The sequence below is a fragment of the Oncorhynchus gorbuscha genome, linkage group LG01 (genome assembly GCF_021184085.1).
Source record: "Oncorhynchus gorbuscha isolate QuinsamMale2020 ecotype Even-year linkage group LG01, OgorEven_v1.0, whole genome shotgun sequence".
Classification (NCBI taxonomy): domain Eukaryota; kingdom Metazoa; phylum Chordata; class Actinopteri; order Salmoniformes; family Salmonidae; genus Oncorhynchus; species Oncorhynchus gorbuscha.
The window spans coordinates 62,520,298-62,548,153 of NC_060173.1; the positions used below are offsets into that span (position 1 = coordinate 62,520,298).

General features: G+C 42.2%; 1 protein-coding gene across 4 annotated transcripts in view; it reads right to left on the bottom strand.

Moving 5' to 3' along the window:
- The window catches only part of brsk2a (BR serine/threonine kinase 2a), a 545,611-nt gene that overhangs the window by 41,104 nt on the left and 476,651 nt on the right, over positions 1-27,856 (bottom strand). For 2 of the 4 annotated variants that reach the window (XM_046358089.1, XM_046358106.1), the window contains exons 11-13: positions 25,492-25,589; positions 24,948-25,098; positions 12,883-12,943 (exon numbers count right to left, since the gene is read on the bottom strand). In XM_046358089.1, the coding sequence (XP_046214045.1) occupies positions 12,883-12,943; positions 24,948-25,098; positions 25,492-25,589 (310 nt within the window). Of the gene's footprint in view, positions 1-12,882; positions 12,944-24,923; positions 25,099-25,491; positions 25,590-27,856 lie in introns of all 4 variants that reach the window. The other 2 variants (XM_046358080.1, XM_046358097.1) reach the window with 1 other exon arrangement.

Below are 27,856 nucleotides of genomic sequence, written 5' to 3' on the forward strand. Positions count from 1 at the left end.
TAACAGGAGAAGCGGCCACAGACTGCAGGTCGCTTCGGGTAGGTGCAGGCCGTAGCTGACAGAGACACCTGCTCACACGCAGCATCTGATGAAGGCAAAAACACGACAGGACAGGGCGATACACAATCACAGCACGGTGAATTCTAAACAAGGAACCGACAGGACAGGAACGGAACACAAAGGAAGAAATAGGGACTCTAATCAGGGGAAAGGATCGGGAACAGGTGTGGGAAGACTAAATGATGATTAGGGGAATAGGAACAGCTGGGAGCAGGAACGGAACGATAGAGAGAAGAGAGAGCGAGAGAGTGAGAGAGGGAGGGGGAGAGAGAGGGATAGAAAGAGGGAAAGAACCTAATAAGACCAGCAGAGGGAAACGAATAGAATGGGGAGCACAGGGACAAGACATGATAATAAATGACAAACATGACAGTACCCCCACTCACCGAGCGCCTCCTGGCGCACTCGAGGAGGAATCCTGGCGGCAACGGAGGAAATCATCGATGAGTGAACGGTCCAGCACGTCCCGAGACGGAACCCAACTCCTCTCCTCAGGACCGTAACCCTCCCAATCCACTAAGTATTGGTGACCCCGTCCCCGAGAACGCATGTCCATGATCTTATGTACCTTGTAAATAGGTGCGCTCTCGACAAGGACGGGAGGGGGGAGGGAAGACGAACGGGGGTGCGAAGAAAGGGCTTAACACAGGAGACATGGAAGACAGGATGGACGCGACGAAGATGTCGCGGAAGAAGCAGTCGCACAGCGACAGGATTGACGACCTGGGAGACACGGAACGGACCAATGAACCGCGGAGTCAACTTACGAGAAGCTGTCGTAAGAGGAAGGTTGCGAGTGGAAAGCCACACTCTCTGGCCGCAACAATACCTTGGACTCTTAATCCTGCGTTTATTGGCGGCTCTCACCGTCTGTGCCCTGTAACGGCAAAGTGCAGACCTCACCCTCCTCCAGGTGCGCTCACAACGTTGGACAAACGCTTGAGCGGAGGGAACGCTGGACTCGGCAAGCTGGGATGAGAACAGAGGAGGCTGGTAACCCAGACTACTCTGAAACGGAGATAACCCGGTAGCAGACGAAGGAAGCGAATTGTGAGCGTATTCTGCCCAGGGGAGCTGTTCTGCCCAAGACGCAGGGTTTCTGAAAGAAAGGCTGCGTAGTATGCGACCAATCGTCTGATTGGCCCTCTCTGCTTGACCGTTAGACTGGGGATGAAACCCGGAAGAGAGACTGACGGACGCACCAATCAAACGACAGAACTCCCTCCAAAACTGTGACGTGAATTGCGGGCCTCTGTCTGAAACGGCGTCTAACGGGAGGCCATGAATTCTGAATACATTCTCAATAATGATTTGTGCCGTCTCCTTAGCGGAAGGAAGTTTAGCGAGGGAATGAAATGTGCCGCCTTAGAGAACCTATCGACAACCGTAAGAATCACAGTCTTCCCCGCAGACAAAGGCAGACCGGTAATGAAGTCTAAGGCGATGTGAGACCATGGTCGAGAAGGAATGGGGAGCGGTCTGAGACGACCGGCAGGAGGAGAGTTACCCGACTTAGTCTGCGCGCAGTCCGAACAAGCAGCCACGAAACGGCGCGTGTCACGCTCCTGAGTCGGCCACCAAAAGCGCTGGCGAATAGACGCAAGAGTGCCTCGAACACCGGGATGACCAGCTAACTTGGCAGAGTGAGCCCACTGAAGAACAGCCAGACGAGTGGAAACAGGAACGAAAAGGAGGTTACTAGGACAAGCGCGGCGACGCAGTGTGCGTGAGTGCTTGCTTAACCTGTCTTTCAATTCCCCAGACTGTTAACCCGACAACACGCCCATAAGGAAGAATCCCCTCGGGATCAGTAGAAGCCACAGAAGAACTAAACAGACGGGATAAGGCATCAGGCTTGGTGTTCTTGCTACCCGGACGGTAAGAAATCACAAACTCGAAACGAGCGAAAAACAACGCCCAACGAGCTTGACGGGCATTAAGTCGTTTGGCAGAACGGATGTACTCAAGGTTCTTATGGTCTGTCCAAACGACAAAAGGAACGGTCGCCCCCTCCAACCACTGTCGCCATTCGCCTAGGGCTAAGCGGATGGCGAGCAGTTCACGGTTACCCACATCATAGTTGCGCTCAGATGGCGACAGGCGATGAGAAAAATAAGCGCAAGGATGAACCTTATCGTCAGACTGGAAGCGCTGGGATAGAATGGCTCCCACGCCTACCTCTGAAGCGTCAACCTCGACAATGAATTGTCTAGTGACGTCAGGAGTAACGAGGATAGGAGCGGACGTAAAACGTTCTTTTAGAAGATCAAAAGCTCCCTGGGCGGAACCGGACCACTTAAAACACGTCTTGACAGAAGTAAGAGCTGTGAGAGGGGCAGCAACTTGACCGAAATTACGAATGAAACGCCGATAGAAATTAGCGAAACCTAAAAAGCGCTGCAACTCGACACGTGACCTTGGAACGGGCCAATCACTGACAGCTTGGACCTTAGCGGAATCCATCTGAATGCCTTCAGCGGAAATAACGGAACCGAGAAAAGTAACGGAGGAGACATGAAAAGAGCACTTCTCAGCCTTTACGTAGAGACAATTCTCTAAAGGCGCTGTAGAACACGTCGAACGTGCTGAACATGAATCTCGAGTGACGGAGAAAAAATCAGGATATCGTCAAGATAGACAAAAACAAAGATGTTCAGCATGTCTCTCAGAACATCATTAACTAATGCCTGAAAAACAGCTGGCGCATTGGCGAGACCGAACGGCAGAACCCGGTACTCAAAATGCCCTAACGGAGTGTTAAACGCCGTTTTCCACTCGTCCCCCTCTCTGATGCGCACGAGATGGTAAGCGTTACGAAGGTCCAACTTAGTAAAGCACCTGGCTCCCTGCAGAATCTCGAAGGCTGATGACATAAGGGGAAGCGGATAACGATTCTTAACCGTTATGTCATTCAGCCCTCGATAATCCACGCAGGGGCGCAGAGTACCGTCCTTCTTCTTAATAAAAAAGAACCCCGCCCCGGCCGGAGAGGAAGAAGGCACTATGGTACCGGCGTCAAGAGACACAGACAAATAATCCTCGAGAGCCTTACGTTCGGGAGCCGACAGAGAGTATAGTCTACCCCGAGGAGGAGTGGTCCCCGGAAGGAGATCAATACTACAATCATACGACCGGTGAGGAGGAAGGGAGTTGGCTCGGGACCGACTGAAGACCGTGCGCAGATCATGATATTCCTCCGGCACTCCTGTCAAATCGCCAGGTTCCTCCTGAGAAGTAGGGACAGAAGAAACGGGAGGGATGGCAGACATTAAACACTTCACATGACAAGAAACGTTCCAGGATAGGATAGAATTACTAGACCAATTAATAGAAGGATTATGACATACTAGCCAGGGATGACCCAAAACAACAGGTGTAAACGGTGAACGGAAAATCAAAAAAGAAATAGTCTCACTGTGGTTACCAGATACTGTGAGGGTTAAAGGTAGTGTCTCAAATCTGATACTGGGAAGATGACTACCATCTAAGGCGAACATGGGCGTAGGCTTCTCTAACTCTCTGAAAGGAATGTCATGTTTCCGAACCCATGCTTCGTCCATGAAACAACCCTCAGCCCCAGAGTCTATCAAGGCACTACATGTAGCACCCGAACCGGTCCAGCGTAGATGGACCGACAAAGTAGTACAGGATTTTGATGGAGAGACTTGAGTAGTTGCGCTCACCTGTAGCCCTCCGCTTACAGATGAGCTCTGGCTTTTACTGGACATGAATTAACAAAATGTCCAGCAACTCCGCAATAGAGGCACAGGTGGTTGGTGATCCTCCGTTCCCTCTCCTTAGTCGAGATGCGAATCCCTCCCAGCTGCATGGGCTCAGTCTCAAAGCCAGAGGAGGGAGATGGTTGCGATGCGGAGCAGGGAAACACCGTTGATGCGAGCTCTCTTTCACGAGCCCGGTGACGAAGATCTACCCGTCGTTCTATGCGGATGGCGAGAGCAATCAAAGAGTCCACATCTGAAGGAACCTCCCGGGAGAGAATCTCATCCTTAACCACTGCGTGGAGTCCCTCCAGAAAACGAGCGAGCAGCGCCGGCTCGTTCCACTCACTAGAGGCAGCAAGAGTGCGAAACTCAATAGAATAATCCGTTATGGACCGTTCACCTTGGCATAAGGAAGCCAGGACCCTAGAAGCCTCCCCACCAAAAACTGAACGGTCAAAAACCCGAATCATCTCCTCTTTAAAGTTCTGGAACTTGTTAGAGCAATCAGCCCTTGCCTCCCAGATAGCTGTGCCCCATTCTCGAGCCCGGCCAGTAAGGAGTGAAATGACGTAAGCAACCCGAGCTCTCTCTAGAGTATGTGTTGGGTTGGAGAGAGAACACAATCTCACACTGCGTGAGAAAGGAGCGGCACTCAGTGGGCTGCCCGGAGTAGCAAGGTGGGTTATTAACCCTAGGTTCTGGAGGCTCGGCAGGCCAGGAAGTAACAGGTGGCACGAGACGTAGACTCTGGAACTGTCCAGAGAGGTCGGAAACCTGAGCGGCCAGGTTCTCCACGGCATGGCGAGCAGCAGACAATTCCTGCTCGTGTCTGCCGAGCATGGCTCCTTGGATCTCGACGGCAGTGTAACGAGCGTCTGAAGTCGCTGGGTCCATTCCTTGATCGGTTCCTTCTGTCATGCAGGTGAAAGAGGACCCAAAAGCGACTTAACAGAAACAGAGTTTATTCAAGTCCAAACAGAAAACGACAAATCCTGAATCCTTAACAGGAAATGTCCAAACAGGGAATAACAGAAATCCTCTAGTCTGTAGAGGGGAATAACAGGAGAAGCGGCCACAGACTGCAGGTCGCTTCGGGTAGGCGCAGGCCGTAGCTGACAGAGACACCTGCTCACACGCAGCATCTGATGAAGGCAAAAACACGACAGGACAGGGCGATACACAATCACAGCACGGTGAATTCTAAACAAGGAACCGACAGGACAGGAACGGAACACAAAGGAAGAAATAGGGACTCTAATCAGGGGAAAGGATCGGGAACAGGTGTGGGAAGACTAAATGATGATTAGGGGAATAGGAACAGCTGGGAGCAGGAACGGAACGATAGAGAGAAGAGAGAGCGAGAGAGTGAGAGAGGGAGGGGGAGAGAGAGGGATAGAAAGAGGGAAAGAACCTAATAAGACCAGCAGAGGGAAACGAATAGAATGGGGAGCACAGGGACAAGACATGATAATAAATGACAAACATGACAGTTTTAGCCTATATCTACATAGCTGATGTTTTGACGGTGTCCGAGTTGGAATTTACTTCCACAAGCAGCTCGTGGCATTATACCTAAAGCTGACATTGACATTGGTAGCACGGAGCCGCATTAAGATTAAATCCAACGCAGCCTTGTTTTCAAGCGAACACTGAAATGTAAGATGTAATCTACACCTCTATTAGGCTGATATAAATCCTCAATATTTCGTTGAATGGTAGTCAATTTGAGCGTCAAATTCTATTGGTCCTAAATCTTCTATTGATCTTAAGCCGGGTTCTATATAGCCTACACTATCTTGTTCTGATCTTCTAACATGAGTGGGATGGGTGTGGATTCGTGACAATGATCAAGAGCAGCTGCACAACAAATTGACTGCACCAACGCAGTTACACCTCCGACACTGCCAAAACAGCTATGCAGGTGTGTCAGAAGGTGAGTGGAGCTGGTGCATGAAGTCCGGCGCAGGAGAGCAAAATGAGTGAACAACGTGCTATACTCAAACAATAAAGTCACACGGTAAACAAATACACTTGACCAAAAACCAACGGTAAATATACGCACGGATGAACACAGCACCCATCCAAAAATCAGCCATAATAAACCGAACTAAACATAGAAATAATCACGCACAACAAACATGGGGGAAACAGAGGGTTAAATGAACATGAACATGTAATTGGATATTGAAAACCAGGTGTGTAGAAAATAAAGACAAAACCAATGGAAAATGAAAGCTGGATCAGCGATGGCTAGAAAACCGGTGACGTTCACCGCCGAACGCCGCCCGTAGGAGGAGAGGGACCGACCTCGGCGGAAGTCGTGGCAAGGTGTATCACCGGTTAATGCTTGATTTGATTGAATCTAGGCCTGAGCTTGTTTAACTCCAATGTTTGTAAACAAAGTAAATGTAAACAAATACTATAAAGCTTTAAAATATGGCTCAAACTATTATTTTTACATGATGGATGGTCAGTCCTTGCATTCATAGCTCTGACTATGAATTCAAGAGTGGTTACATTTCTCCAGCCCAGTCCCTCAGCTTTTTACTGAAACCGGCGGGGAAAACGTTTGTTGTTTCAACTGCTGGTTTGCTGCTTTTTAAAAACTTTTTAAAACACTTGATTATTCTTTATGTGGTAACAAACACTCTCAAGTGAGACACAAACCACGTTTCCATCCACAGTTTTAATCTGAATAAAGTCATACTGTATAAAATAAAATCATGACAGCTATGATGGAAACAGGAAGTTTTGGTAAAATGTTATAATTGCAGACAAATCATTTGTTTGTTTGACGTGGTGGGATCTCTTTTTGTGTCTGTAAAATGCATTATGCGAGAAATGGCAATGGAAACGACTTTATGGGCAAATATTGATATAATAACCTTCATGTTAAAGTAAACTTGGAGTCACACAATGATATGGTTTGTGGTCCTCCCACTATGACTCGGGAAATCATGCAGTTTTTTAGGGTACGTATTAAATACTGTGCTTTCGGGAAGTGTTCAGACCCCTTGACTTTTCCACATTTTGGTACATTACAGTCTTAATTGTAAAATTGATTCAATAATATTTTTCCTTCATCAATCTACACACAATACCCCCTAACGACAAAGCAAAAACATGTTTTTAGAAATTGTTGCTAATTTATGAAAAAGAAAACTGAAATATAACATTTACATAAGTATTTACACCCTTTACTCAGTACTTTGTTGAAGCACCTTTGGCAGCAAATACAGCATCAAGCACATTTGCTATTAAACACAGTTTTTGTGACAAAACTATCAGTAGAGTTGAAAGTGTGATGGAAACACATTGAACTTTTGATTTTTATTCGGTACCTAAAAACTTTGTGTGCACCACATCGTCAGGCACTGATTTTAATCTGCAACAAGTCAGTTTGGTGGAAACATACGACTGGTGGGAAAATGTGCATATTGTCTTTTTGACAATTTTTTAATTTTCGCATGAAAATGTCACCAATTGGGTGGAAACTCATGGAGAAATAGCTTCTAAGTGTCTCTCTTAATAAAAACAACGGTTTATTTATAGAGTACATTGCTTACGCTGGATGTATTTCAAAGTGCTTAACAAAATAGAATAATAAAAGTTGAGAAAGTTAATAATATTTTTTTTTCTAAATGAGATGAATCAAAAGACTAAAACAATTATAAAACAGAGAAAACAAAATAAATACAAGTAAATAAGATATATAGAATGGGATAAAATAGATAGTATGACTAAAAGCACCCTAAGTAAAAGCTAAAAAGGTGTCTTTATGTAATTACATTTATTTTGTGACAATGTGTATTTAATTCATATTCTGTTCATATACAGCAATTTCTATGAATTACTTCACACATTGGGCTGCCACTCAGAAGAAGAAGAAGATTTCTTTCCAAATGGTAACACTTTACTTGACACCAAGTGTCATAACACTTTATGACACTGTCATAACCATGTCAACATGTGTCATAACAGCTGACATAACCTGTCATAATATGGTCATAATACTATCATGACACAAATATTTAGATATGTTGGGACATATATTGCATTATTTTATGGCTGGTTGTTACACCTACCGGTACATAAAAGTGTCAAATGCCACAAAACCTACCATGGTAGTTATTTTATGGCTGTTATGACACCTACATAAGAGTGTCAAAACCCACAAATCCTTCCACACATGGCAAAACATTCCATTACACCATAGCCTACTTGTCAACAGTACGTTTATGACATAACACTTTCTAAAATTGACCATGTTAAATTATCATTGTAATTACGCACACATTGATGTCAGACATGCACCTCCCCAATGCTGTCATAAATGGAACTTTCTTAGTCCAATTAAAATGGCACAGGATGGTTATAATGCTTCTTGACAGTGTCATAAAGTGCATTTTCTTAGTCCAAGTGACACAAGATGGTCATAATGCTTTTTGACAGTGTCATAAAGTGTATTTTCTGCAAATTATTTAAATTATGATTTTAAAAAATCATGACAAAAAAAAAATCCAACAACAGCAAAGGGAAAAAAAAGAAAGAATGTAATATTTATTTTTATTTTGAATGAATGTAGGTGTCATAATCAGCCTTAGAATTATGCAATATATGTCACAACAGGTGACAGGTCAGCTGTTATGAAATATTAGGACCTGGTTATGACCATGTCATGACGTGTTATGATGCTGGTGTCATGTAAATTATTACCAACATTTCTTTACAAAAAGGTACATAACTACAAATTATTTGATCATTAGGAACATATTATAAAGTTCCAGTAATAATAAATTCAATAAACAGTCTATATAAAAAAAAAGAAGTGGGCCTCCCATTCCCCCAACCCCACCCAGCCAACATGTCTTGACAAACCAGTGCACCTGGCACTACTACCATACCCGTTGAAAGGCACTCAAATATTTTGCCTTGACCATTCACCTTCTGAAGGGCACACATACACAATCCGTGTCTCAATTGTTGAAAGGCTTAAAATTCCTTCTTTAACCCGTCTCCTCCCCTTCATCTACACTGATTGAAGTGGATTTAACAAGTGACATCAATAAGGGATCATAGCTTTCCCCTGGATTCACCTAGTCAGTCTATGTCATGGAAAGAGCAGGTGTCCTTAATGTTTTATATACACTATATATGCCATTTTTGTTGTTGTTTTGACTCTGTACTCCAGCACTGTGGATTTGATGATACAATGATTGTGAAGTTACAGTGCAGACTGTCAGCTTTAATTTAAGGGTATTTTCATAGATATTAGGTGAACAGTTTAGAAATCACTTTTTGTACACATTTTAGGGGACCAAAAGTATTCAGACAAATGCACTTATATGTGTATTAAAGTTGTCAAAAGTTTAGTATTTGGTACAATATTACTAGCACGCAATGATTATGTCATGCTTGCAAATTTACAAACTTGTTGAAAGCATTTGCTGTTTGTTTTAGGTGTCTTTCAGATTACGTTGTGCCCAATAGAAATGAATGATAAATAATATATTGTGTCATTTTAGAGTCACTTTTATTGTAAATAAGAACATAATATGTCGCTCAACACTTCTACATTAATGTGGATGCTACCACGATTATGGAAAATCCTGAATGAATTGTGAACAATGATGAGTGAGAAAGTTACAGACACACAAATATCATACCCCCAAGACATTTGTTAATTTTGTCATGGGTCGCCTACCTTGCCACATACATTTTGAAATCGCACTATGAATATAATAATCCCAATCGCCTGAAGGGGGAACCATGGGAAGCATTGACCTTCAGAAATTCAGCCATGGCAATATATACATGTCGACAATAGATATTCTGACGGTAAAAGGATGTTATTCCATCTACTGAAGTCAGATTTAATTGAATTGAGCTTTCTGTTAATGTGTCTGGCAACGGTTTTATCTAAGGAAGGAAATATATCTACTAATATATCTAAAAAGAAAAAACAGAAAATAATTCTGATAAAGCTGCAGTTCCTCACAATATAATGACAGGTCTTATTAATAAATATTGTTGTAAAATATAGACCAGTTCTATTAGACATTAAAATAAATTGTGGTAACACTTGACACCCAGTGTCATAACAATGTTCCTGCATTCATCCCAGACATCAGCAACAGATCATTAGGGTAGGTGCATGTCTGACATCAATGTGTGTACACTTACAATTATAATTTAATACATTTAAAATTAACATAACATAAACATACTGTTGACACGTAGGCAATGGTGCAATGGAATGTGTTGCCGAGTGTGGTAGGTTTTGTGGGTTTATACACAATATATGTCACAACAGATCTAAATACATATGCCATGACAGTGTTATGGCCATATTATAACAGGTTATGACAAGTTATGTCAGCTGTTATGACATATTATGGCATGGTGATGACTATGTCACAAAGTGTTATGACGCTGGGTGTCAAGTAAAGTGTTACCAAAATCGAGCAGTGATAGAAACACTAGGTAAGTGGAGATGGGAGTCATGAGAGGCAGAAGGGTTGATTTGCTTACATATATCTTGAGATGAAGCTCTCTGCTGTGGAGCTTTGCAACTCTTTCAGGGTTATCTTTGGTTGCTTCTCTGATTAATGCCCTCCTTGCCTGGTCCGTGAGTCTTGGCAAGTTTGTTGTCGTGCCATATTCTTTCAATTTTTTAATAATGGATTTAATGGTGCTCCGTAGGAAGTTCAAAGTTTAGGATATTTTTTATAACCCAACCCTGATCTGTACTTCTCCACAACTATGTCCCTGACCTGTTTGGATTGCTCCTTGCTCTTCATGGTGCCTCTTGCTTGGTGGTGTTGCAGACTCTGGGGCCTTTCAGAACAGGTATATGAGATCATGTGACAGATCACGTCACACTTAAATAAAGTCCACCTGTGTGCAATCTAACTAATTATGTGACTTCTGACAGTAATTTATCTCTGAACCTCTGTGTGGCTTTCTCACATATAACAACACATAAATAATATTTAAATAATATATAAATAATACATATTTATTATTATTATTATTATTTATGATATATTTATTTTATAATGATGATATATTTATTATGTATTATATATAAATAATATATTAAATAATAAAATAGAATGATGAAGTTGGAAAACATTATCCTAAATAAAATGAATACATTTAATGAATACCATTGGTGTTTAATGAGGAGTTCAACATTAAAACCTGTTAGGGCTAGGGGGCAGCATTTTCACTTTGGATGAATTGCATGCCCATAGTGAACTGCATCCTAGTCTGTCCTAGATGCTAATATATGCATATTACTATTACCATTGGAAAGAAAACACTCTGAAGTTTCTAAAACTGTTTGAATTATGTCTGTGAGTATAACAGAACAGTAAGTGGGGAAAAAAAACAGTAACTGTGAGTATAACAGTAAGTGGACATTTTGGGGCTGGTCGAATTTCAGGTCATCGCCTATTCACATCCAAACAAGATATGGATATGTTCGCACTTCCTACGCCTTCCACTATATTTCAACAGTCAGTAGAACATGGAATGAAGCCTCTAGTGTGATGTATGACCGGATGGGAGGGGAATGAGTCACTGGTCTGTCAGAATACCAGTTCTTGGTTGCGCACATCGCCTGCGTTCCATGACTCTGCAGACAAAAACGAATGCACCGGTTGGAACGTTATTGGATATATATGAAAATAACATCCTGAAGATTGATTCTCTACTTAGTTTAACCAGTTTATTCGACCTGGAATATAACTTTTTGAAGTTTTCGTCCAAGTTCGCCTGGACCAGCACCAGCTTTTGGACATGTGAACTAACCGTGCTAGCAAAAGCAGCTAATTGGACACTAGTAATGGACATTATGGAAGAAAACAAACAATGTATTGTGGAACTAGGACTCCTTGCACTGCATTCTGATGAAAGATCATCAAAGGTAAGGGAATATTTATGATGTAATTTCGTATTTCTGTTGACTCCAGCACGGCGGAGAAATATTGTTACGTCTTAGCGCCTTTTTAGATTATTGCATGATATGCTTTTCTCGTAACGTTTAAAAAAAATCTGACACAGCGGCTGCATTAAGAACCAGTGTATCTTTAATTATATGTAAAACGTGTATCTTTCGCCAAAGTTTATGATGAGTATTTCTGTTATCTGGCGTAGCTCTCTATAATTACTCCGGATATTTTGGAGGCATTTCTGAACATGGCATCAATGTAAACCGAGATTTGTGGATATAAATATGCATATTATCGAACAAAACATGAATGTATTGTGTAACATGATGTCATATGAGTGTCATCGGATGAAGATTATCAAAGGTTAGTGATTAATTTAATCTCTAATTCTGCTTTTGTGACTATCTTTGGCTGGGAAAATGGCTATGTGTTTTTTTTGGAGTTGGTGGTAATCTAACATAAATATATGTTGTGTTTTCGCTGTAAAACATTTTAAATATAGGACACGATGGGTAGATTAACAAGATGTGTATCTTTCATTTGCTGTATTGGACTTGTCAATATGTAAAAGTGAAATATTTAAAAAATATATTTTTGAATATCCCGCACTGCCTTTTCAGCGGAATGTTGAGGGGGTGGCGCTAGCGGAACCCCTAGCCATAAAAAGTTTTAAATATCCCCAATAAAGATAACGTACACACTTTTGTTCATTTTACGATGTCAATTATGTCTTTATTGTAAATGTTTTGCTGCCAAATTGGAAGAGTTGCAGAGTTAATCGAACCCCTGCCACCTAAGACATAATGTGGTCCAGGGGCTGCAGCACTACCACTAGAATAGCCTCTGGCACATGCATTAGTAGGGGCACTATCATTTTTCTTCTATGTTGTAAGACTAACGCCTAAGTAATTCCAGTGTAGATCCTATATTTGTTTCAGGCCAAGCTCCTATCCTCAGGATCCTGGTCAGGAGCATCTAGCTACGCTGACTGTGTTTGTCTCATGTGATGACATAAAAACAAATACCAATCAAGGCATAGACAGGCAGCAGGTTTAAGGGTGGCCTGTGTGATGCCTGAGGGAAAACACAGGGGTCCTGATAAAGAGGGTGAGGTGGGTGTGGGAGGATTGGGGAGAGGTACTTACCCGTGGGCTGCTGAGAGGGCTAGTGGAGAGACCGGAAGATGCTCCACTTATGGACCTTGACCTGTGGAAGACACACAAAGCACGAGCATGCAGACACACACACAACAAATTCTCAGTGTTAAGAGAGAAAGAAACATGGTAAACGACAGCGTTTGAGGTGAGAGGGTAAGGAGTTGGCAAAAGCATTACATGAGACTAACCACTACAGCTAGGATGCTACAAAGCTCTCTAGAAGCATTGAGCTATTCAAACAGGTTCACACCAGGACATTCATAGAATGTTACATTGAATGTGAACTTCACTCAAATGTAACATTCAACTTTTGACTTAAATTAGACATTTGCAGAAAAACATTCCCCACATATCTTGAGTTTTATTATTAGTGTGCTTTCCAAAAACAAAAAAACAAAAACATTTATCTCGAATGTATCCCCTATGTATTTACTGTTTGACCAATCAAACAAATCAAAGCTGTTTTTAATATTGTTTCTCTCTGTGGCAGTGAAAAGGTTCCTGGGGCACAAATGAAGTAAAGCTCATCTATTCATTTGGTTTCTATTTGTCTTGTTTTTGTTATTTCAAAAATTCCAGCAGATGACATCAATAACCTGTGCTTCAAAATGAACAATCACAGGACAATCTGTCTCCATCACACACAACTATATCAACTCCCAGACAGCACAGCTGTTCATGTTCTGCCAGAAGAATGTCTGTCTCCTTTATTTGGCTCTCCCTCTTTTTCGCTCTTTTGATTTGATATCTCACTTATTTGTTTTCCTCCCACTATCTATCTCGCTCTATTCCTTTCCGCCCTCTCCTTTTTCTAATTTTCCTCACCTTCCCTCCTTTTCAGCCTCATCAGATAGTTTAGACAAAAATCTACACAGCACTGGTAGGATCAAGGGTTGTGGAGGGGAGAAGACATTTCCAATGGAACCTTTTGACATTTGAGGACTGGAGCTGAACCAAAGAAATTGAGGAAAAGGAGACTGCTGGGTCCTCAGATCCTCAAAAGGTTCTACAGCTGCACAATCGAGAGCATCCTGACTGGTCGCATCACTGCCTGGTATGGCAACTGCTCAGCGTCTGACCGCAAGGCACTACAAAGAGTAGTGCGTACGGCCCAGTACATCACAGGGGCCAAACATCTTGCCATCCAAATCAAATCAAATTGTATTTGTCACATACACATGGTTAGCAGATGTTAATGCGAGCGTAGCGAAATGCTTGTGCTTCTAGTTCCGACAAAGCAGTAATAACCAACAAGTAATCTAACTAACAATTCCAAAACTACCGTCTTATTTATACACACAAGTGTAGGGGGATAAAGAATATGTACATAAAGGTATATGAATGAGTGATGGTACAGAGCGGCATAGGCAAGATACAGTAGATGGTATCGAGTACATTATATACATATGAGATGAGTATGTAAACAAAGTGGCATAGTTAAAGTGGCTAGTGATACATGTATTACATAAATATGCAGAAGATGATATAGAGTACAGTATATACGTATACATATGCGATGAATAATGTAGGGTATGTAAACATTATATTAGGTAGCATTGTTTAAAGTGGCTAGTGATATATTTTACATCATTTCCCATCAATTCCCATTATTAAAGTGGCTGGAGTTGAGTCAGTGTGTTGGCAGCAGCCACTCAATGTTAGTGGTGGCTGTTTATCAGTCTGATGGCCTTGAGATAGAAGCTGTTTTTCAGTCTGGATGATAACGGATGATAACGGGGTAAACAGGCAGTGGCTCGGGTGGTTGTTGTCCTTGATGATCTTTATGGCCTTCCTCGTGTGGTGTAGGTGTCCTGGAGGGCAGGTAGTTTGCCCCCGGTGATGCGTTGTGCAGACCTCACTACCCTCTGGAGAGCCTTACGGTTGTGGGCGGAGCAGTGCCGTACCAGGCGGTGATACAGCCCGCCAGGATGCTCTCGATTGTGCATCTGTAAAAGCTTGTGAGTGCTTTTGGTGACAAGCCAAATTTCTTCAGCCTCCTGAGGTTGAAGAGGCGAAGCTGCGCCTTCTTCACGATGCTGTCTATGTGAGTGGACCAATTCAGTTTGTCTGTGATGTGTATGCCGAGGAACTTAAAACTTGCTACCCTCTCCACTACTGTTCCATCGATGTGGATAGGGGGGTCCCATCCGGGACCTCTATACCAGGCGGTGTCAGAGTAAGGCTATAAAAATTGTCAAAGACTCCAGCCACCCTAGTCATAGACTGTTCTCTCTGCTACAGCACGACAAGCGGTACCAGAGGACCAAATTAAGATCCAAGAGGCTTCTTAACAGCTTCTACCCCCCAAGTCATAAGAGTCCTGAACATCTAACCCAGTGGTTCTTAACCTGGGTTCGATCGAACCCCAGGGGTTCGGTGAGTCAGTCTCAGGGGTTCGGCGGAGGTCAAAACACACATCCGACTCATATGATTCGTGATGACACGCCCCGCTTGGCCATCATTGGCTGCAGGTGATCACGCTACATCGCTTGGCCTATCTGTGCTGCAGGGAATTTGGTGCGCTCAGTCGTCGACTTGTGACTATCGTGATGGTACGTCTTGTGATTTCTTTCTTAATATTTTAATCCCTTCATACTTACTATGTCGAGCAAAAAAAGAAAATGGTCGGAGGAATATGTACAATATGGATTCACATGTATAACGGAACGTGATGGGAGTCAGCGTCCTAACTGTATGATTTGCATTGCCAAGTTGAGCAATTCTAGTCTAGCACCGGCAAAACTAAGAGAACACTTCCTTAAGCTGCATGGAGATGGAATATACAAGAACACAACGCTCGCTAGAATTCAAGGTGAAGAGAGCCAGATTCGATGAAAAGGCTACTCTGCCTGTTCTCGGCTTTGTACCCATCAACAAACCGATCCTCACAGCATCTTACGAAGTTGCTTACCTGATCGCAAAGCAGGGGAAACCACACAAATCATTGGTGAAACACTCATAAAACCAGCTGTGTTGAAGATGGAGAATATCATGCTGGGAAAAGAGGCTGAAGTTAAGTTATCCCAAATTCCTCTTTCAAATGACACCATCAGCGATAGAATAGAGGACATGAGCAAAGACATCTTGGCTCAAGTAGTTGCAGATCTGATTTCAAGCCCGGCAAAATTCAGCCTTCAACTCGACGAGACCACAGACGTTTCTAATCTAAACCAGCTTGTTGTATTTGTGCGCTATGTGAAAGACGGCGTGATAAAATATTTTTTATTTTGTAAGCCTCTTACAACAACAACTAAGGTAGCCGATGTGAAGAAACTTGTGGATGACTTCTTCAAAGACAAATCTTTCGTGGGATATGGTTTCTGCAGTTTGTTCGGACAGAGCTCCAGTCATGCTGGGAAGAAAGTCTGGTTTTGGTGCGCTAGTGAAAGCCGATGCACCACACATCATTGTTACGCATTGTATTCTAAACAGGCATGCGTTGGCAACAAAAACCTTGCCTCCAAAACTGGCAGACGTATTAAAAATTGTAGTGGAATGCGTGAACTATGTGCGAACTAGTGCTTCAGTGAGCTGTGTAAAGAAATGGGCTCTGAATTCGATGTACTTCGGTACCATTCTAACGTTCGGTGGTTATCCCAGGGACAGGTGCTGAATCGTGTTTTTGCCGTAATTAGCCCTGTTTTTGCAAGAGCACCAACATTGTCATGCAGTTTGCTTCAAAAATTCTGAGTTCATTCTCATTTTAGCGTACATGGCTGATATCTTCGCAGCTCTCAATCATCTCAATCAAAAGATGCAGGGCGGTGGTGTCAACATGATCGAAGCGGAGGAAAACCTGAAGGCTTTTTAAAAAAGCTACCGTTATGGAAACGACGAACAGAGAACGATAACTTCTCAAACTTTCCCCTGCTGGACAACTGTGTAAGTAAGATCGTAGATGTATCTGGAATCGGAGACATTTCTGTACCCGCGGAACTGAAACAAGCAATTTCCACGCACTTAGATGAGCTTGCAAAGTCTCTCGACGGATACTTCCCTACAAGAGAGTCCTTTTTGAGGATGCTGGACATTAAAACAAAGAAAAGGAACAGACTTTGTTGCGAAAATGACATTAGAGTGGCACTTGCCAAGGTGAAGCTGTGCATTTCTGAACTGGTCTCTGAAAGGCAACAGCAGAAGTCACACTGATTTGCAGTAAATATTCATTATCATGTTTTTGTTTTTGTGTGAAAATCATGTTTTGATGATTTTGTTCTTTGAACACAGTGATGTTGATGCACGGTTCATTTTGTGCACCAGTAAAATATATACCTATGTTTGAATTTGAAAAAAATAATATTTAATTTTTCCAGTTAAGAAGGGTTCGGTGAATGCGCATATGAAACTGGCGGGGTTCAGTACCTCCAACAAGGTTAAGAACCACTGATCTAACCAAATGGCTACCCAGACTATTTGCATTGCCCCCCCCCCTTCTTTTTACACTGATGCTACTCTCTGTTATTATCTATGCATAAGTCACTTTAATAACTCTACCCACATGTATATATTACCTCAATTACCTCGACTAACCGGTGCCACGCACATTGACTCTGTACCGGTACCCCCTGTACATAGCCTCGCTATTGTTAAAACAAACATTTGTGTGTGTCTGAGTGTATTTCTGTGTATGGGTGGGTGGGGATGACACCTTGTCAGTTAAGATGCCCTTTTCTGCTTTATTCAAACAGCTGACCCTGACAGTTCCAACCATCTACATATTAATACAAAACAGTTTACTGAAATATTAGCTTTTGTCCAATAAAATCCCAGAAAGACAGGACATTGTAAATCTAATTTGACCTATGCACCAACAAGGCTTTTCAGCATCAGCAGCTTGACTACTGCTAGAGACCTGTAGCTTTATTGATCTACTGTACCTCAACAACAGATGTACTCACATTGGATGGGTTGATTAGGATTCAAACCTCTCGAACAGCCTAATGCATACTCTTAGAGTATGTTTACCCAATTAATGTACTTGTTAATGTAAACATGTGTATGTGGCAAATAAATTTGATTGATTTGGAACTAGTATAAATTAGCATAAAATGACTCACAACCAGTAACTCTTGAACTATTCAAGCTAGAGACACCAAACCAACTACCACATGTTCAGGTTATCTTAACTTCCAATTCTTTAATCAACTATAACCATATACAGTGGCTTGCGAAAGCATTCACCCCCTTGGAATGTCTCTTATTTTGTTGCCTTACAACCTGGAATTAAAATAGATTTTTTGGGGGGTTTGTATTTGTATTTTTTTATTTGACCTTTATTTAACTAGGCAAGTCAGTTAAGAACAAATTCTTATTTTCAATGACGGCCTAGGAACAGTGGGTTCACTGCCTGTTCAGGGGCAGAGCGACAGATTTGTACCTTGTCAGCTGGGGGATTTGAACTTGCAACTTTTTTGGCTACTAGTCCAATGCTCTAACCAATAGGCTACCCTGCCGATTTACACAACACGCACAACACTTTGAAGATGCAAAATATTTTGTATTGTGAAATAAAACAGGAAATAAGACTAAAGACAGAAAACTTGAGCATGCATAACTATTCACCCCCCCCCACAGTCAATACTTTGTTAGAGCCATGTTCTCGGGGTGTTGGGTTTGCGCTAGTCATAGCGTTTTCCTAAATTTTAGTCTCATCTGACCAGACTTCCATATGTTTGGGGAGTCTCCCAAATGCCTTTTGACGAACACCAAACGTGTTAGCTTATGGTCCTTCTGTAGCTCAGTTGGTAGAGCATGGCGCTTGTAACGCCAGGGTAGTGGGTTCAATTCCCGGGACCACCCATACGGAGAATGTATGCACACATGACTGTAAGTTGCTTTGGATAAAAGCGTCTGCTAAATGGCATATATTATTATATTATATTATTATATATTATTTTGTTCTTTATTAAGCAATGGCTTTTTTTCTGGCCACTCTTCCGTAAAGCCCAGCTCTGTGGAGTGTACGGCTTAAAGTGGTCCTATGGACAGATACTCCAATCTCCACTGTGGGGCTTTGCAACTCCTTCAGGGTTATATTTGGTCTCTTTGTTGCCTCTCTGATTAATGCCCTCCTTGCCTGGTCAGTGAATTTTGGTGGGTGGCCCTCTCTTGGCAGGTTTGTTGTGGTGTCATATGCTTTCCATTTTTTTATGATGGATTTAATGGTGCTCTGTGGGATGTTCAAAGTTTCTGATATTTTTTTATAACCCAACCCTGATCTGTACTTACATTTAGATTTACATTTAAGTCATTTAGCAGACGCTGTTATCCAGAGCGACTTACAAACTTCTTCACAACTTTGTCCCTGACCTATTTGGAGAGCTCCTTGGTCTTCAATGTGCCACTTGCTTGGTGGTGCCCCTTGCTTTGTGGTGTTGCAGACTCTGGGCCTTTCAGAACAGGTGTATATATATATACTGAGATCATGTGACAGATCATGTGACACTTAGATTGCACACAGGTGGACTTTATTTAAAACCTCTTAGAGCTCCCCCCCTACTTTGTTCAATTTCTGCCTGAAGACATACCCAAATCTAACAGCCTGTAGCTCAAGCATAGAACCAAGGATATGCATATTCTTGCTACCATTTGAAAGACAACACTCTGAAGTTTGTGTAAATGTGAATTCAATGTAGGAGAATATAACACAATAGATCTGGTTTAGATAAAACAAGCTTAGTGATAAGCTTTGAGGGTACTATGGTATTGAACACTGCCCTGTAGTCAATGAATAGCATTCATAATACTCAGGCTGTCCAGGTGTTACATCCACTTCTGTACAAAAATATTTCCCGTTTGTTTGTGTGTGTGTGTGTTTGTCGGGGTAAAAACACATTCTGTAGCTAACCAATCTGTCATTTCCCAAATGGAAACAAAGGGACCCTGTATGGAGAGTTAGGGCTTATACTGGAGAAAAAATGTGTGTGTGTGTGTGGCTGGGTTTGTACTAATACCTTGTCTGGGAAACTCCAAACTTTTCCCATACACTCTTTGTGGAGGTGTGTGTATGTGACAAATCGCTGCATCTGAGGTCCATCCAATACATCCACAGGGGTGCAGTGGTGCACTGTGGGGGATGGAATGAGTACAAGAGGTTCTGGGAAGTGGGCATGGAGTCTTCAAAAACACAACAGAACCAAAGTAAATGGTCAGTGGAAATAGGACCAAAGGAGGTCTGAGACAAGGGGTCCGAAATATTGAGGGCTGTGTTTGTTTGTGTCTGTCTGTCGGGCCTGTCTGTCAGTCTGTGTAGGTGTGCATGTGTGAGTGAGAGTTCGAGTTGAGGGGACTTGGGACCTCAAGGAAAATGGAAAAAGAGTCTTCTAGCTACCCTTTCTCTGTCTCATTCTCTCCGTATCTAGTTATTTTTCTCCATGACTCTGACACGGAGTGAATGCTAATATTCACTATTCACCCCAACAAACCTCCAAATGAACCAAGACATGGGTCATGTTCATTCTGCACCAAATGGAAGAAAACTGACAGAAACATTGAGGGACTTGGTGGATTTGTCCAACCAATAAGAAAAGTATGTTTTCATTCTCCTCTGCAAAATGTTGATAAGCATTTAAAGCATTGTGTGCCCTACTGAACAAGACCCAGGTCTGTGCTTGATGACACAGTTTGTTTTATTTGTGGTTACTTGTGTGTATATTCATATTAAGGGCACTTTAACATCAGTCCAACACACTCAATCCCCTCCCCAGAGCAATGTTATACATAAGAAATGGCAAAATGAAACAAAAAAAACCCATACATTTATATATTACAGGTGGATATTTTTCCCCATAGTATTAACAAGAGAGATGTACCTGTCCATAGTTGTTTATTAGGAAAGGGAATTGTACTTATAATCTCATGTTAAATATGATGTAAATAAATGTCTGTCATTGTTTTTTGTCGCTTCAATTTCCACCTAACCTTGCTGCATCCTCTCCCCTTTACAAAAGGACCACAATGGAAATAAGCTTTTAAGCTATATTGTGTTATCCTTGATGATTTAAAAAAAAAATTATGTGGAGGTATCACCGGCTGAAGCTCCCTTTATGTATTCTCTTAAATTGTAATAAAGTCAATCAATCAATCAACCTCTCCTCAATTTCTCCCGCACACCTTCAGGATTAAGATGAAGCTGTGTTTTTGTGATTTTTTAAAGATTTTCCAGCCCACTTTATTATATACAAGATGAATTGGTCATTCATGTAAGGAAAATATATATCCAGATCATACTAAAATATGTACCATATTATCTGCATGGTACAGCTACTGCAAATCATGTATTCCAAATCTACTCAAACAATATTCACAAAAGCTGAAAAATTATGATTCCCATTGCTGTGAAGATTTTGCCATCATTCTGTTGTGGAATTATTACATTTTATTACGTTGTATGATAACATTTGACCCCGATGTGTGTTACAATATTTGCCAATAAAAAATAAAGAAAAAAAAAAGTTTTTCAATTTTGGGGAACCAAACTAGACATAAAGACATAATGCTGGACAGTGACTGGGGTTTACATGTTTCGTCTATGTAGCTTGAGTTAAAATGCATTCCATTCCAAAATACTTATCTTTCCCTTCCGTCAGTGTACACGCCGAGATTGGCTTGTCATAATATATGTTTCAAAGCCAGTCTTCTTTCTGACACACTCTGATGTAAAGTTCTCCTGATTCTCAAAACTGTCGATAAAAGTTTGCTGCCGGGGAGAGATAAAGTTACGTTCACACACGCACGCACGCACACGTTTGTGCACAAACTAACAACCACACACCTCCCCCAGCAGAGAATACTGTTCAATCAAGGATATGACAAAAAGCACAAGACATAGATAAACCAGAAACCCACACTGACTTCTCTCACCAACATCCTTCTCCCCATACACAGCTCAGCTTAGCTTCAGCCCTGTAATGCGTGCCATAAGGGGAGAATGATGTACAGCTCGGTAGAGGGGTTCAATTTAAAAACAAATCAGCTTTGGGGCTGGTTTTGAAATCAAATGTTTTATTTATCTTCTATTTTACTAGTCAAGTCAGTTAAGAACAAATTCTTATTTACAATGACAGCCAACCGGTGAACAGTGGGTTAACTGCATTGTTCAGAGGTAGAACGACAGATTTTTACCTTGTCACCTCGGTGATTTGATCCGACCAAACCCTAACTCAGACGACACTGGGCCAATTGTGCGTCGCCCTATGGGACTCCTAATCACAGGTGGTTGTGATACAGCCTGGAGTTGAACTAGGGTCTGTAGTGACGCCTCTAACACAGAGATACAGTTGGCCTTAGACCGCTGCGCCAGTCGGGAGCCCAAATCAAGCAAAAGAGGAGTCTGGGGTAACTGCAACTCAACATAGCTGCTGGAACATGTCAACATAAATAGGCGTATCAACACATGTGGGTGTACGGAAAGCGAACAGCTAATTGGGCAGATTTGTTACCATTTAAGACCGTTTTTTGTTACACCCGCCGAGGATAGCGGGTTCAATCTCAGTGCTAGTCACTTGTTTTTTTCCTCATTTTTTTCTTCCTAGATCTGGCCACCCGGGCCAAACTGAGCAATTGGGGAGAAGTTTCTTGGTGAGGAAGGTGACCAAGAACCTGAGGGTCACTCTGACAGGGCTCTAGAGATCCTCTGTGGAGATGGGAGAACTTTCCAGAAGGACAACCATCTCAACCATCTCTGCAGCACTCCACCAATCAGGCCTTTATGGTAGTGGCCAGACGGAAGCCACTCCTCATTAAAAGGCACATGACAGCCCACTTTCCAAAAGGCACCTAAAGACTCTCAGACCATGAGAAACAAGATTCTCTGGTCTGATGAAACCAAGATTTAACTCTTTGGCCTGAATGTCAAGTGTCAGTGGTAGCAGCATCATGCTATGGGATGTTTTTCAGCGGCAGGGACTGGGAGACTCGTCAGGATAGAGGTAAAGATGAGCGGAGCAAAGTACACAGAGATCCTTGGTGAAAACATGCTCCAGAATGCTCAGGACCTCAGACTGGGGCGAAGGTCCACCTTCCAACAGGACAACAACCCTAAGCACACTGCCAAGAGAACGCAGGAGTGGCTTGAGACAAGTCTCAGAATGTCCTTGAGTGGCCCAGCAAGATCCCAGACTTTAAAACTAGTTAGGATAGGCGGGACGCAAATGTCTCAACTGGCCAATTGCCAGGGAAAATGCAGAGCGCCAGATTAAAATAAAATACTATAAAATTCACACTTTCATTAAATCACACATGTAAGATACTCAATTAAAGCTACACTCGTTGTGAATCCAGCCAACGTGTCAGAATTTAAAATTGCTTTTTGGCGAAAGCATAAGAAGCTATTATCTGATAGCTTGCACCATCTGCACCAGCAGTAAACAAAGGAGTTAGTATATTTCAACCCTGCAGGCGCTACACAAAACGCTAAAATAAAATATGAAACATGCATTACCTTTGACGAGCTTCTTTTGGTGGCACTCCAATATGTCCCATAAACATCGCAATTGGTCCTTTTGTTAGATTAATTCCGTCCATATATATCCAAAATGTCCATTTATAAAGCGCGTTTGATCCAGAAAAAAACAGCTTACAAAAAATGCAACGTCACTACAAAATATTTCAAAAGTTGCCTATTAACCTTGTCAAAATATTTTTTAATGTTAATAATCAATCAAATTGTAGATGGGGCAATCTGTGTTTAATACAGGAAAGAAAACAAACCAGCACCATTTTTCACGTCTTAAGCAACTCACAAAAGTGTACCCAGTTCCGAGTTGGCCTACTTCTTCATTGCACAAAAGGAATAACCTCAACCAAATTCCAAAGACTGGTGACATCCAGTGGAAGCAGTAGGAACTGAAAACAAGTTCCTATGAAATATCCCTTGGCAATAACAAGCCAGGAAACAGAGAGAGAAAAATAAAATACAAATTCTGAACAGTTACTCCTCGGGGTTTTGCCTGCTACATAAATTCTGTTATACTCACAGACATGATTCAAACAGTTTTAGAAACTTCAGAGTGTTTTCTATCCAAATCTATGAATAATATGCATATCTTATATTCTTGGCATGAGTAGCAGGAAGATGAAATTGGGCACGCTATTTATCCAAAAGTGATACTTCTGCCCCCTAGAGGTTTTAATCCGATCAAACATCTCTGGAGAGACTTTAAAATAGCTGTGTACCATCCAACCTGACAGAGCTTGAGCTTCCCCTTAATAATGTGCAGGTTTTTCCAATGTAAAATCCACATATGGCATCAGTCAAAAGTTTGGACACACCTACTCAGTCCAGGGTTTTTCTTTATTTTTACTATTTTCTACATTGTAGAATAATAGTGAATACATCAGAACTACAAAATAACACAAATAGAATCATGTAGTAAGCAAAGTAGTGTTAAACAAATCTAAATATATTTTATATTTGAGATTCTTCAAAATAGCCACCCTTTGCCTTGATGACAAACAAACCCATAGACAAACTGACAGATGGATGGATGGACGGACATTGGTCCGTCCATCTGTCAGTTTGCCTATGGGTGTGTGTGCGTGCGTGCACGTGTGCATGTTTGTGTACATGTTTGTGTGTCAGACCACAACGCTGCCCACTGATAGAACTAGCCCTATTGTCTGCTGTCTTACCACTATCTTGTCAATCTAGAGCATAAAACGAATGGTGAATGGATTGCACTTGTACAATATCCAAAATATTGAAGATTGAAGATGGTAAGAGACTAATGGTGTCTCAATGATGCCATGCAGAGTTGATGGGTGCTGGTGTGATGGGATATGGAAACATGGTCAAACACATTCAAAGTGTGTGTGCTGTATGTGTGCTGTATATGTGTACTTGGTTGTGTGTGTACTTGGTTGTGTGTGTGTGTGTGTGTGTGTGTGTGTGTGTGTGTGTGTGTGTGTGTGTGTGTGTGTGTGTGTGTGTGTGTGTGTGTGTGTGTGTGTGTGTGTGTGTGTGTGTGTGTGTGTGTGTGTGTGTGTGTGTGTGTGTGTGTGTGTGTGTGTGGGTGTGGTTGTGTGTGTACCTCTGTTCCTGTGTGTTTGTGTACCTCTGTCCGTGCTGTGTCATGTCGATGGCCCTCCTGGCGGGTACGGGGGAACCTCCGTCTGTGACACTCAGCACCTCCATAGACTTCCTCTCCGGTCTCTTTTTGCCATGGCGGTTCAGCATGGGGGAGTCCACACGCTTCCTGGGGGGGTCTGAGGAGAGGAGGGGGAGTGAGACAGAGAGAGGGGAGAAAAGATATATATACTGTATATAGAGCGAGATAGAGAGAGAGAAGATCACACACTAGCTACAGTGCAGTTTGACAGTCAAGCACATGCGTTAGCGCACACTCAAAACCTCTCCCTGGTTACCCAGTCATTCCATGTATTTGATATATTCCAGAGCTAACACACCTCATTTAACTTAACTAATTATCAAGCCCTTGACTAGTTGAATCAGGTGGGGAGGGCTTCTTCCCATAGTGCTTGATGTAATACATTTCCGTGAGTTAACACCGTCAACTTTTCCGTGAGAAGATTCACCGTCAACATAGATTTTACATTTGCTACTGTGTTGTGATTTTGGGCATGGTCATTTTATTTTACCAATCTCGTTGCGTGGGGGCAGGTTTTGGTCCTCGTGGCTGGGGTACCTCTCCTTACGGTCCAACAGCAGGAAGTAGATCATCTTCTCCTGGTTATCTCTGCAGAGCAGAAGAAAGATGACAAAAGGGGATTGATCTGAGCAAAAAGTGGAGGATTAGGTTGGTTGATACGACATAAACCAAAACTAATAGTGTATAGCTAATAGCAGCCAATAATCTCAATGGAGCAACTGTCACTCCTTTAAAGACTTCATGCTCCATGACAGCCAAAAACATACTTTTTATTACCTCACTAGACATCGATAAAATTATAAATAAACAAATCATAAAAAAATCATACAATGTGATTTTCTGGATTTTTGTTTTAGATTCCGTCTCTGACAGTTGAAGTGTACATATGATAAAAATTACAGACCTCTACATGCTTTGTAAGTAGGAAAACCTGCAAAATCGGCAGTGTTTCAAATACTTGTTCTTCCCAATGTATATTTTTTAAAATTCAGCCACTCCAAGCTCATTACGTACAACGTCTTCAATGCACATTGAGTTAATTCATCTGTCAATTTCACACATGTCTTTTTCATACACAATTAGCACATTGAAACAGCTCCAGCTATGACCACATAACAGTTAATGAAAAATAATCTGAAAATGTAATGATTCTGTGTCATGCCCTGATCTGTTTCACCTGTCCTTGTGATTGTCTCCACCCCCTCCTGGTGTCGCTTATTTTCCCCAGTGTATTTATCCCTGTGTTTCCTGTCTCTCTGTACAAGTTTGTCTTGTATGTTCAAGTCAAACCACCATGTTTTTTTCCGTGCTCCTGCTTTTCTATTTTATTTTACTAGTCCTCCCGGTTTTGACCTGTTTTTCTGGACTTCATTTCTGCCTGCCATTCTGTACCTCTGGAACTCTGAACTGGTTTCGACCTTTTGCCTGTCCACGATCATTCTCTTGCCTACCCCTTTTGGATTGTTAATAAACATCTTGGACTCTCACCATCTGCATCTGGGTCTCACCTTGTGCCCTTCTATTCTGGACCTGTTCTGACTGACATTTTCATGTACAGACAGCTCTGTGAACGGTGCAACATCAAACACTGTACACTCTGTGAAAGAGCTCAGTATCCCGTTTCAGAAGCCACTCTACGCTCGTAGCTGAGATGGAGTATGTGAAATCTGACTCCTCATTTACATAGGAGGTGACAAGTCACATTTTCTGGCCTATCCAGACGAAGGATCGATTTCCTCTGGCTGTGAAATTCAGAGCCCCGGTTGTAATATGGCATATGGAAAGGAAGGGTCTGGGGAATGCAGCGATAGATGAAGACCTGCAACTTCAGCTAAGAAAAGAAAAGCAGAATACATGTAATTAACGCTTCCGACTTTCTTTTGCTTTCAGACCCAGAGGAGGAGAGAGATAGCAGAGAGATGATAAGAATAGTAGAGAGGAGAGAAGGGAAATAAAGAAAGGAAAGAGTAAGGAAAGAGAGGAGAGGATGGAAGGGTGAGAAACGAATGAGAGAGTACAAATAAGAAAATGGGAGAGAAAGGAAAATGAAGAGGAGAGATAACAGAAAACTGAAGAGCACTTGAAATGTGAAAAAAGGTAACTTTAGGGATGATGCATGGGCCCTTCACAGTGAATCATAACTAAACCCTTAGAGAACCACACTGAAACCTTCAGAGGCCCTTAGGAAGGTCATAGGTAACGCAATCTCAACCCACAACCCCTGCCGTAAAGGCATCGCCGCTTTGCTTTATTTGTGACGCTCTAAAATGCTCCAACAGTGAAAAAAGCACACAAACTACACTATCACAAATGCTTAAAGGTATTCACATGAGCACAAACACACACATTCTCTCTCTATCTCCCACATGCACTCACACACACACAAACCCTGCAGTGCAGAAACAGTGTGACCCAGGAGCTTGTTATGCGGAGGTGTGCAGCAGGTGGTATAAGCACTGCTGCCAAAGTCGTGTGCTAACAGCAAAGTGACGTATGTCTGCTGACATCCAAAGCAACAGGTACAAAGGATTTCATAAGAACCCAAGGCCTCTGGAGCTTAGAGACAATTCCCCTCTCCCCTTTCCCTTTCTCCCTCTCCTCCGCTCACCTTCCACAATGTTCACACCTCCATTCAACAAACTTCCCTCTTTCTCCTCTCGTCTGCCTTCTGTGCTCATGTCCTTGAGTCCTTATGGTCCTCTCCTCTCTTCTCCTGTCCCTTCTCTCTCATGTCCCTTCTCATTTTGTACCATCCACCACCCTATCATCTCATCTAATCTTGTCTCCTTCCTTCATCCATCTTTCTCTGATCTTCTTTCACCCATTGTTCTCCCACCATATCCTAATTTGTCCTC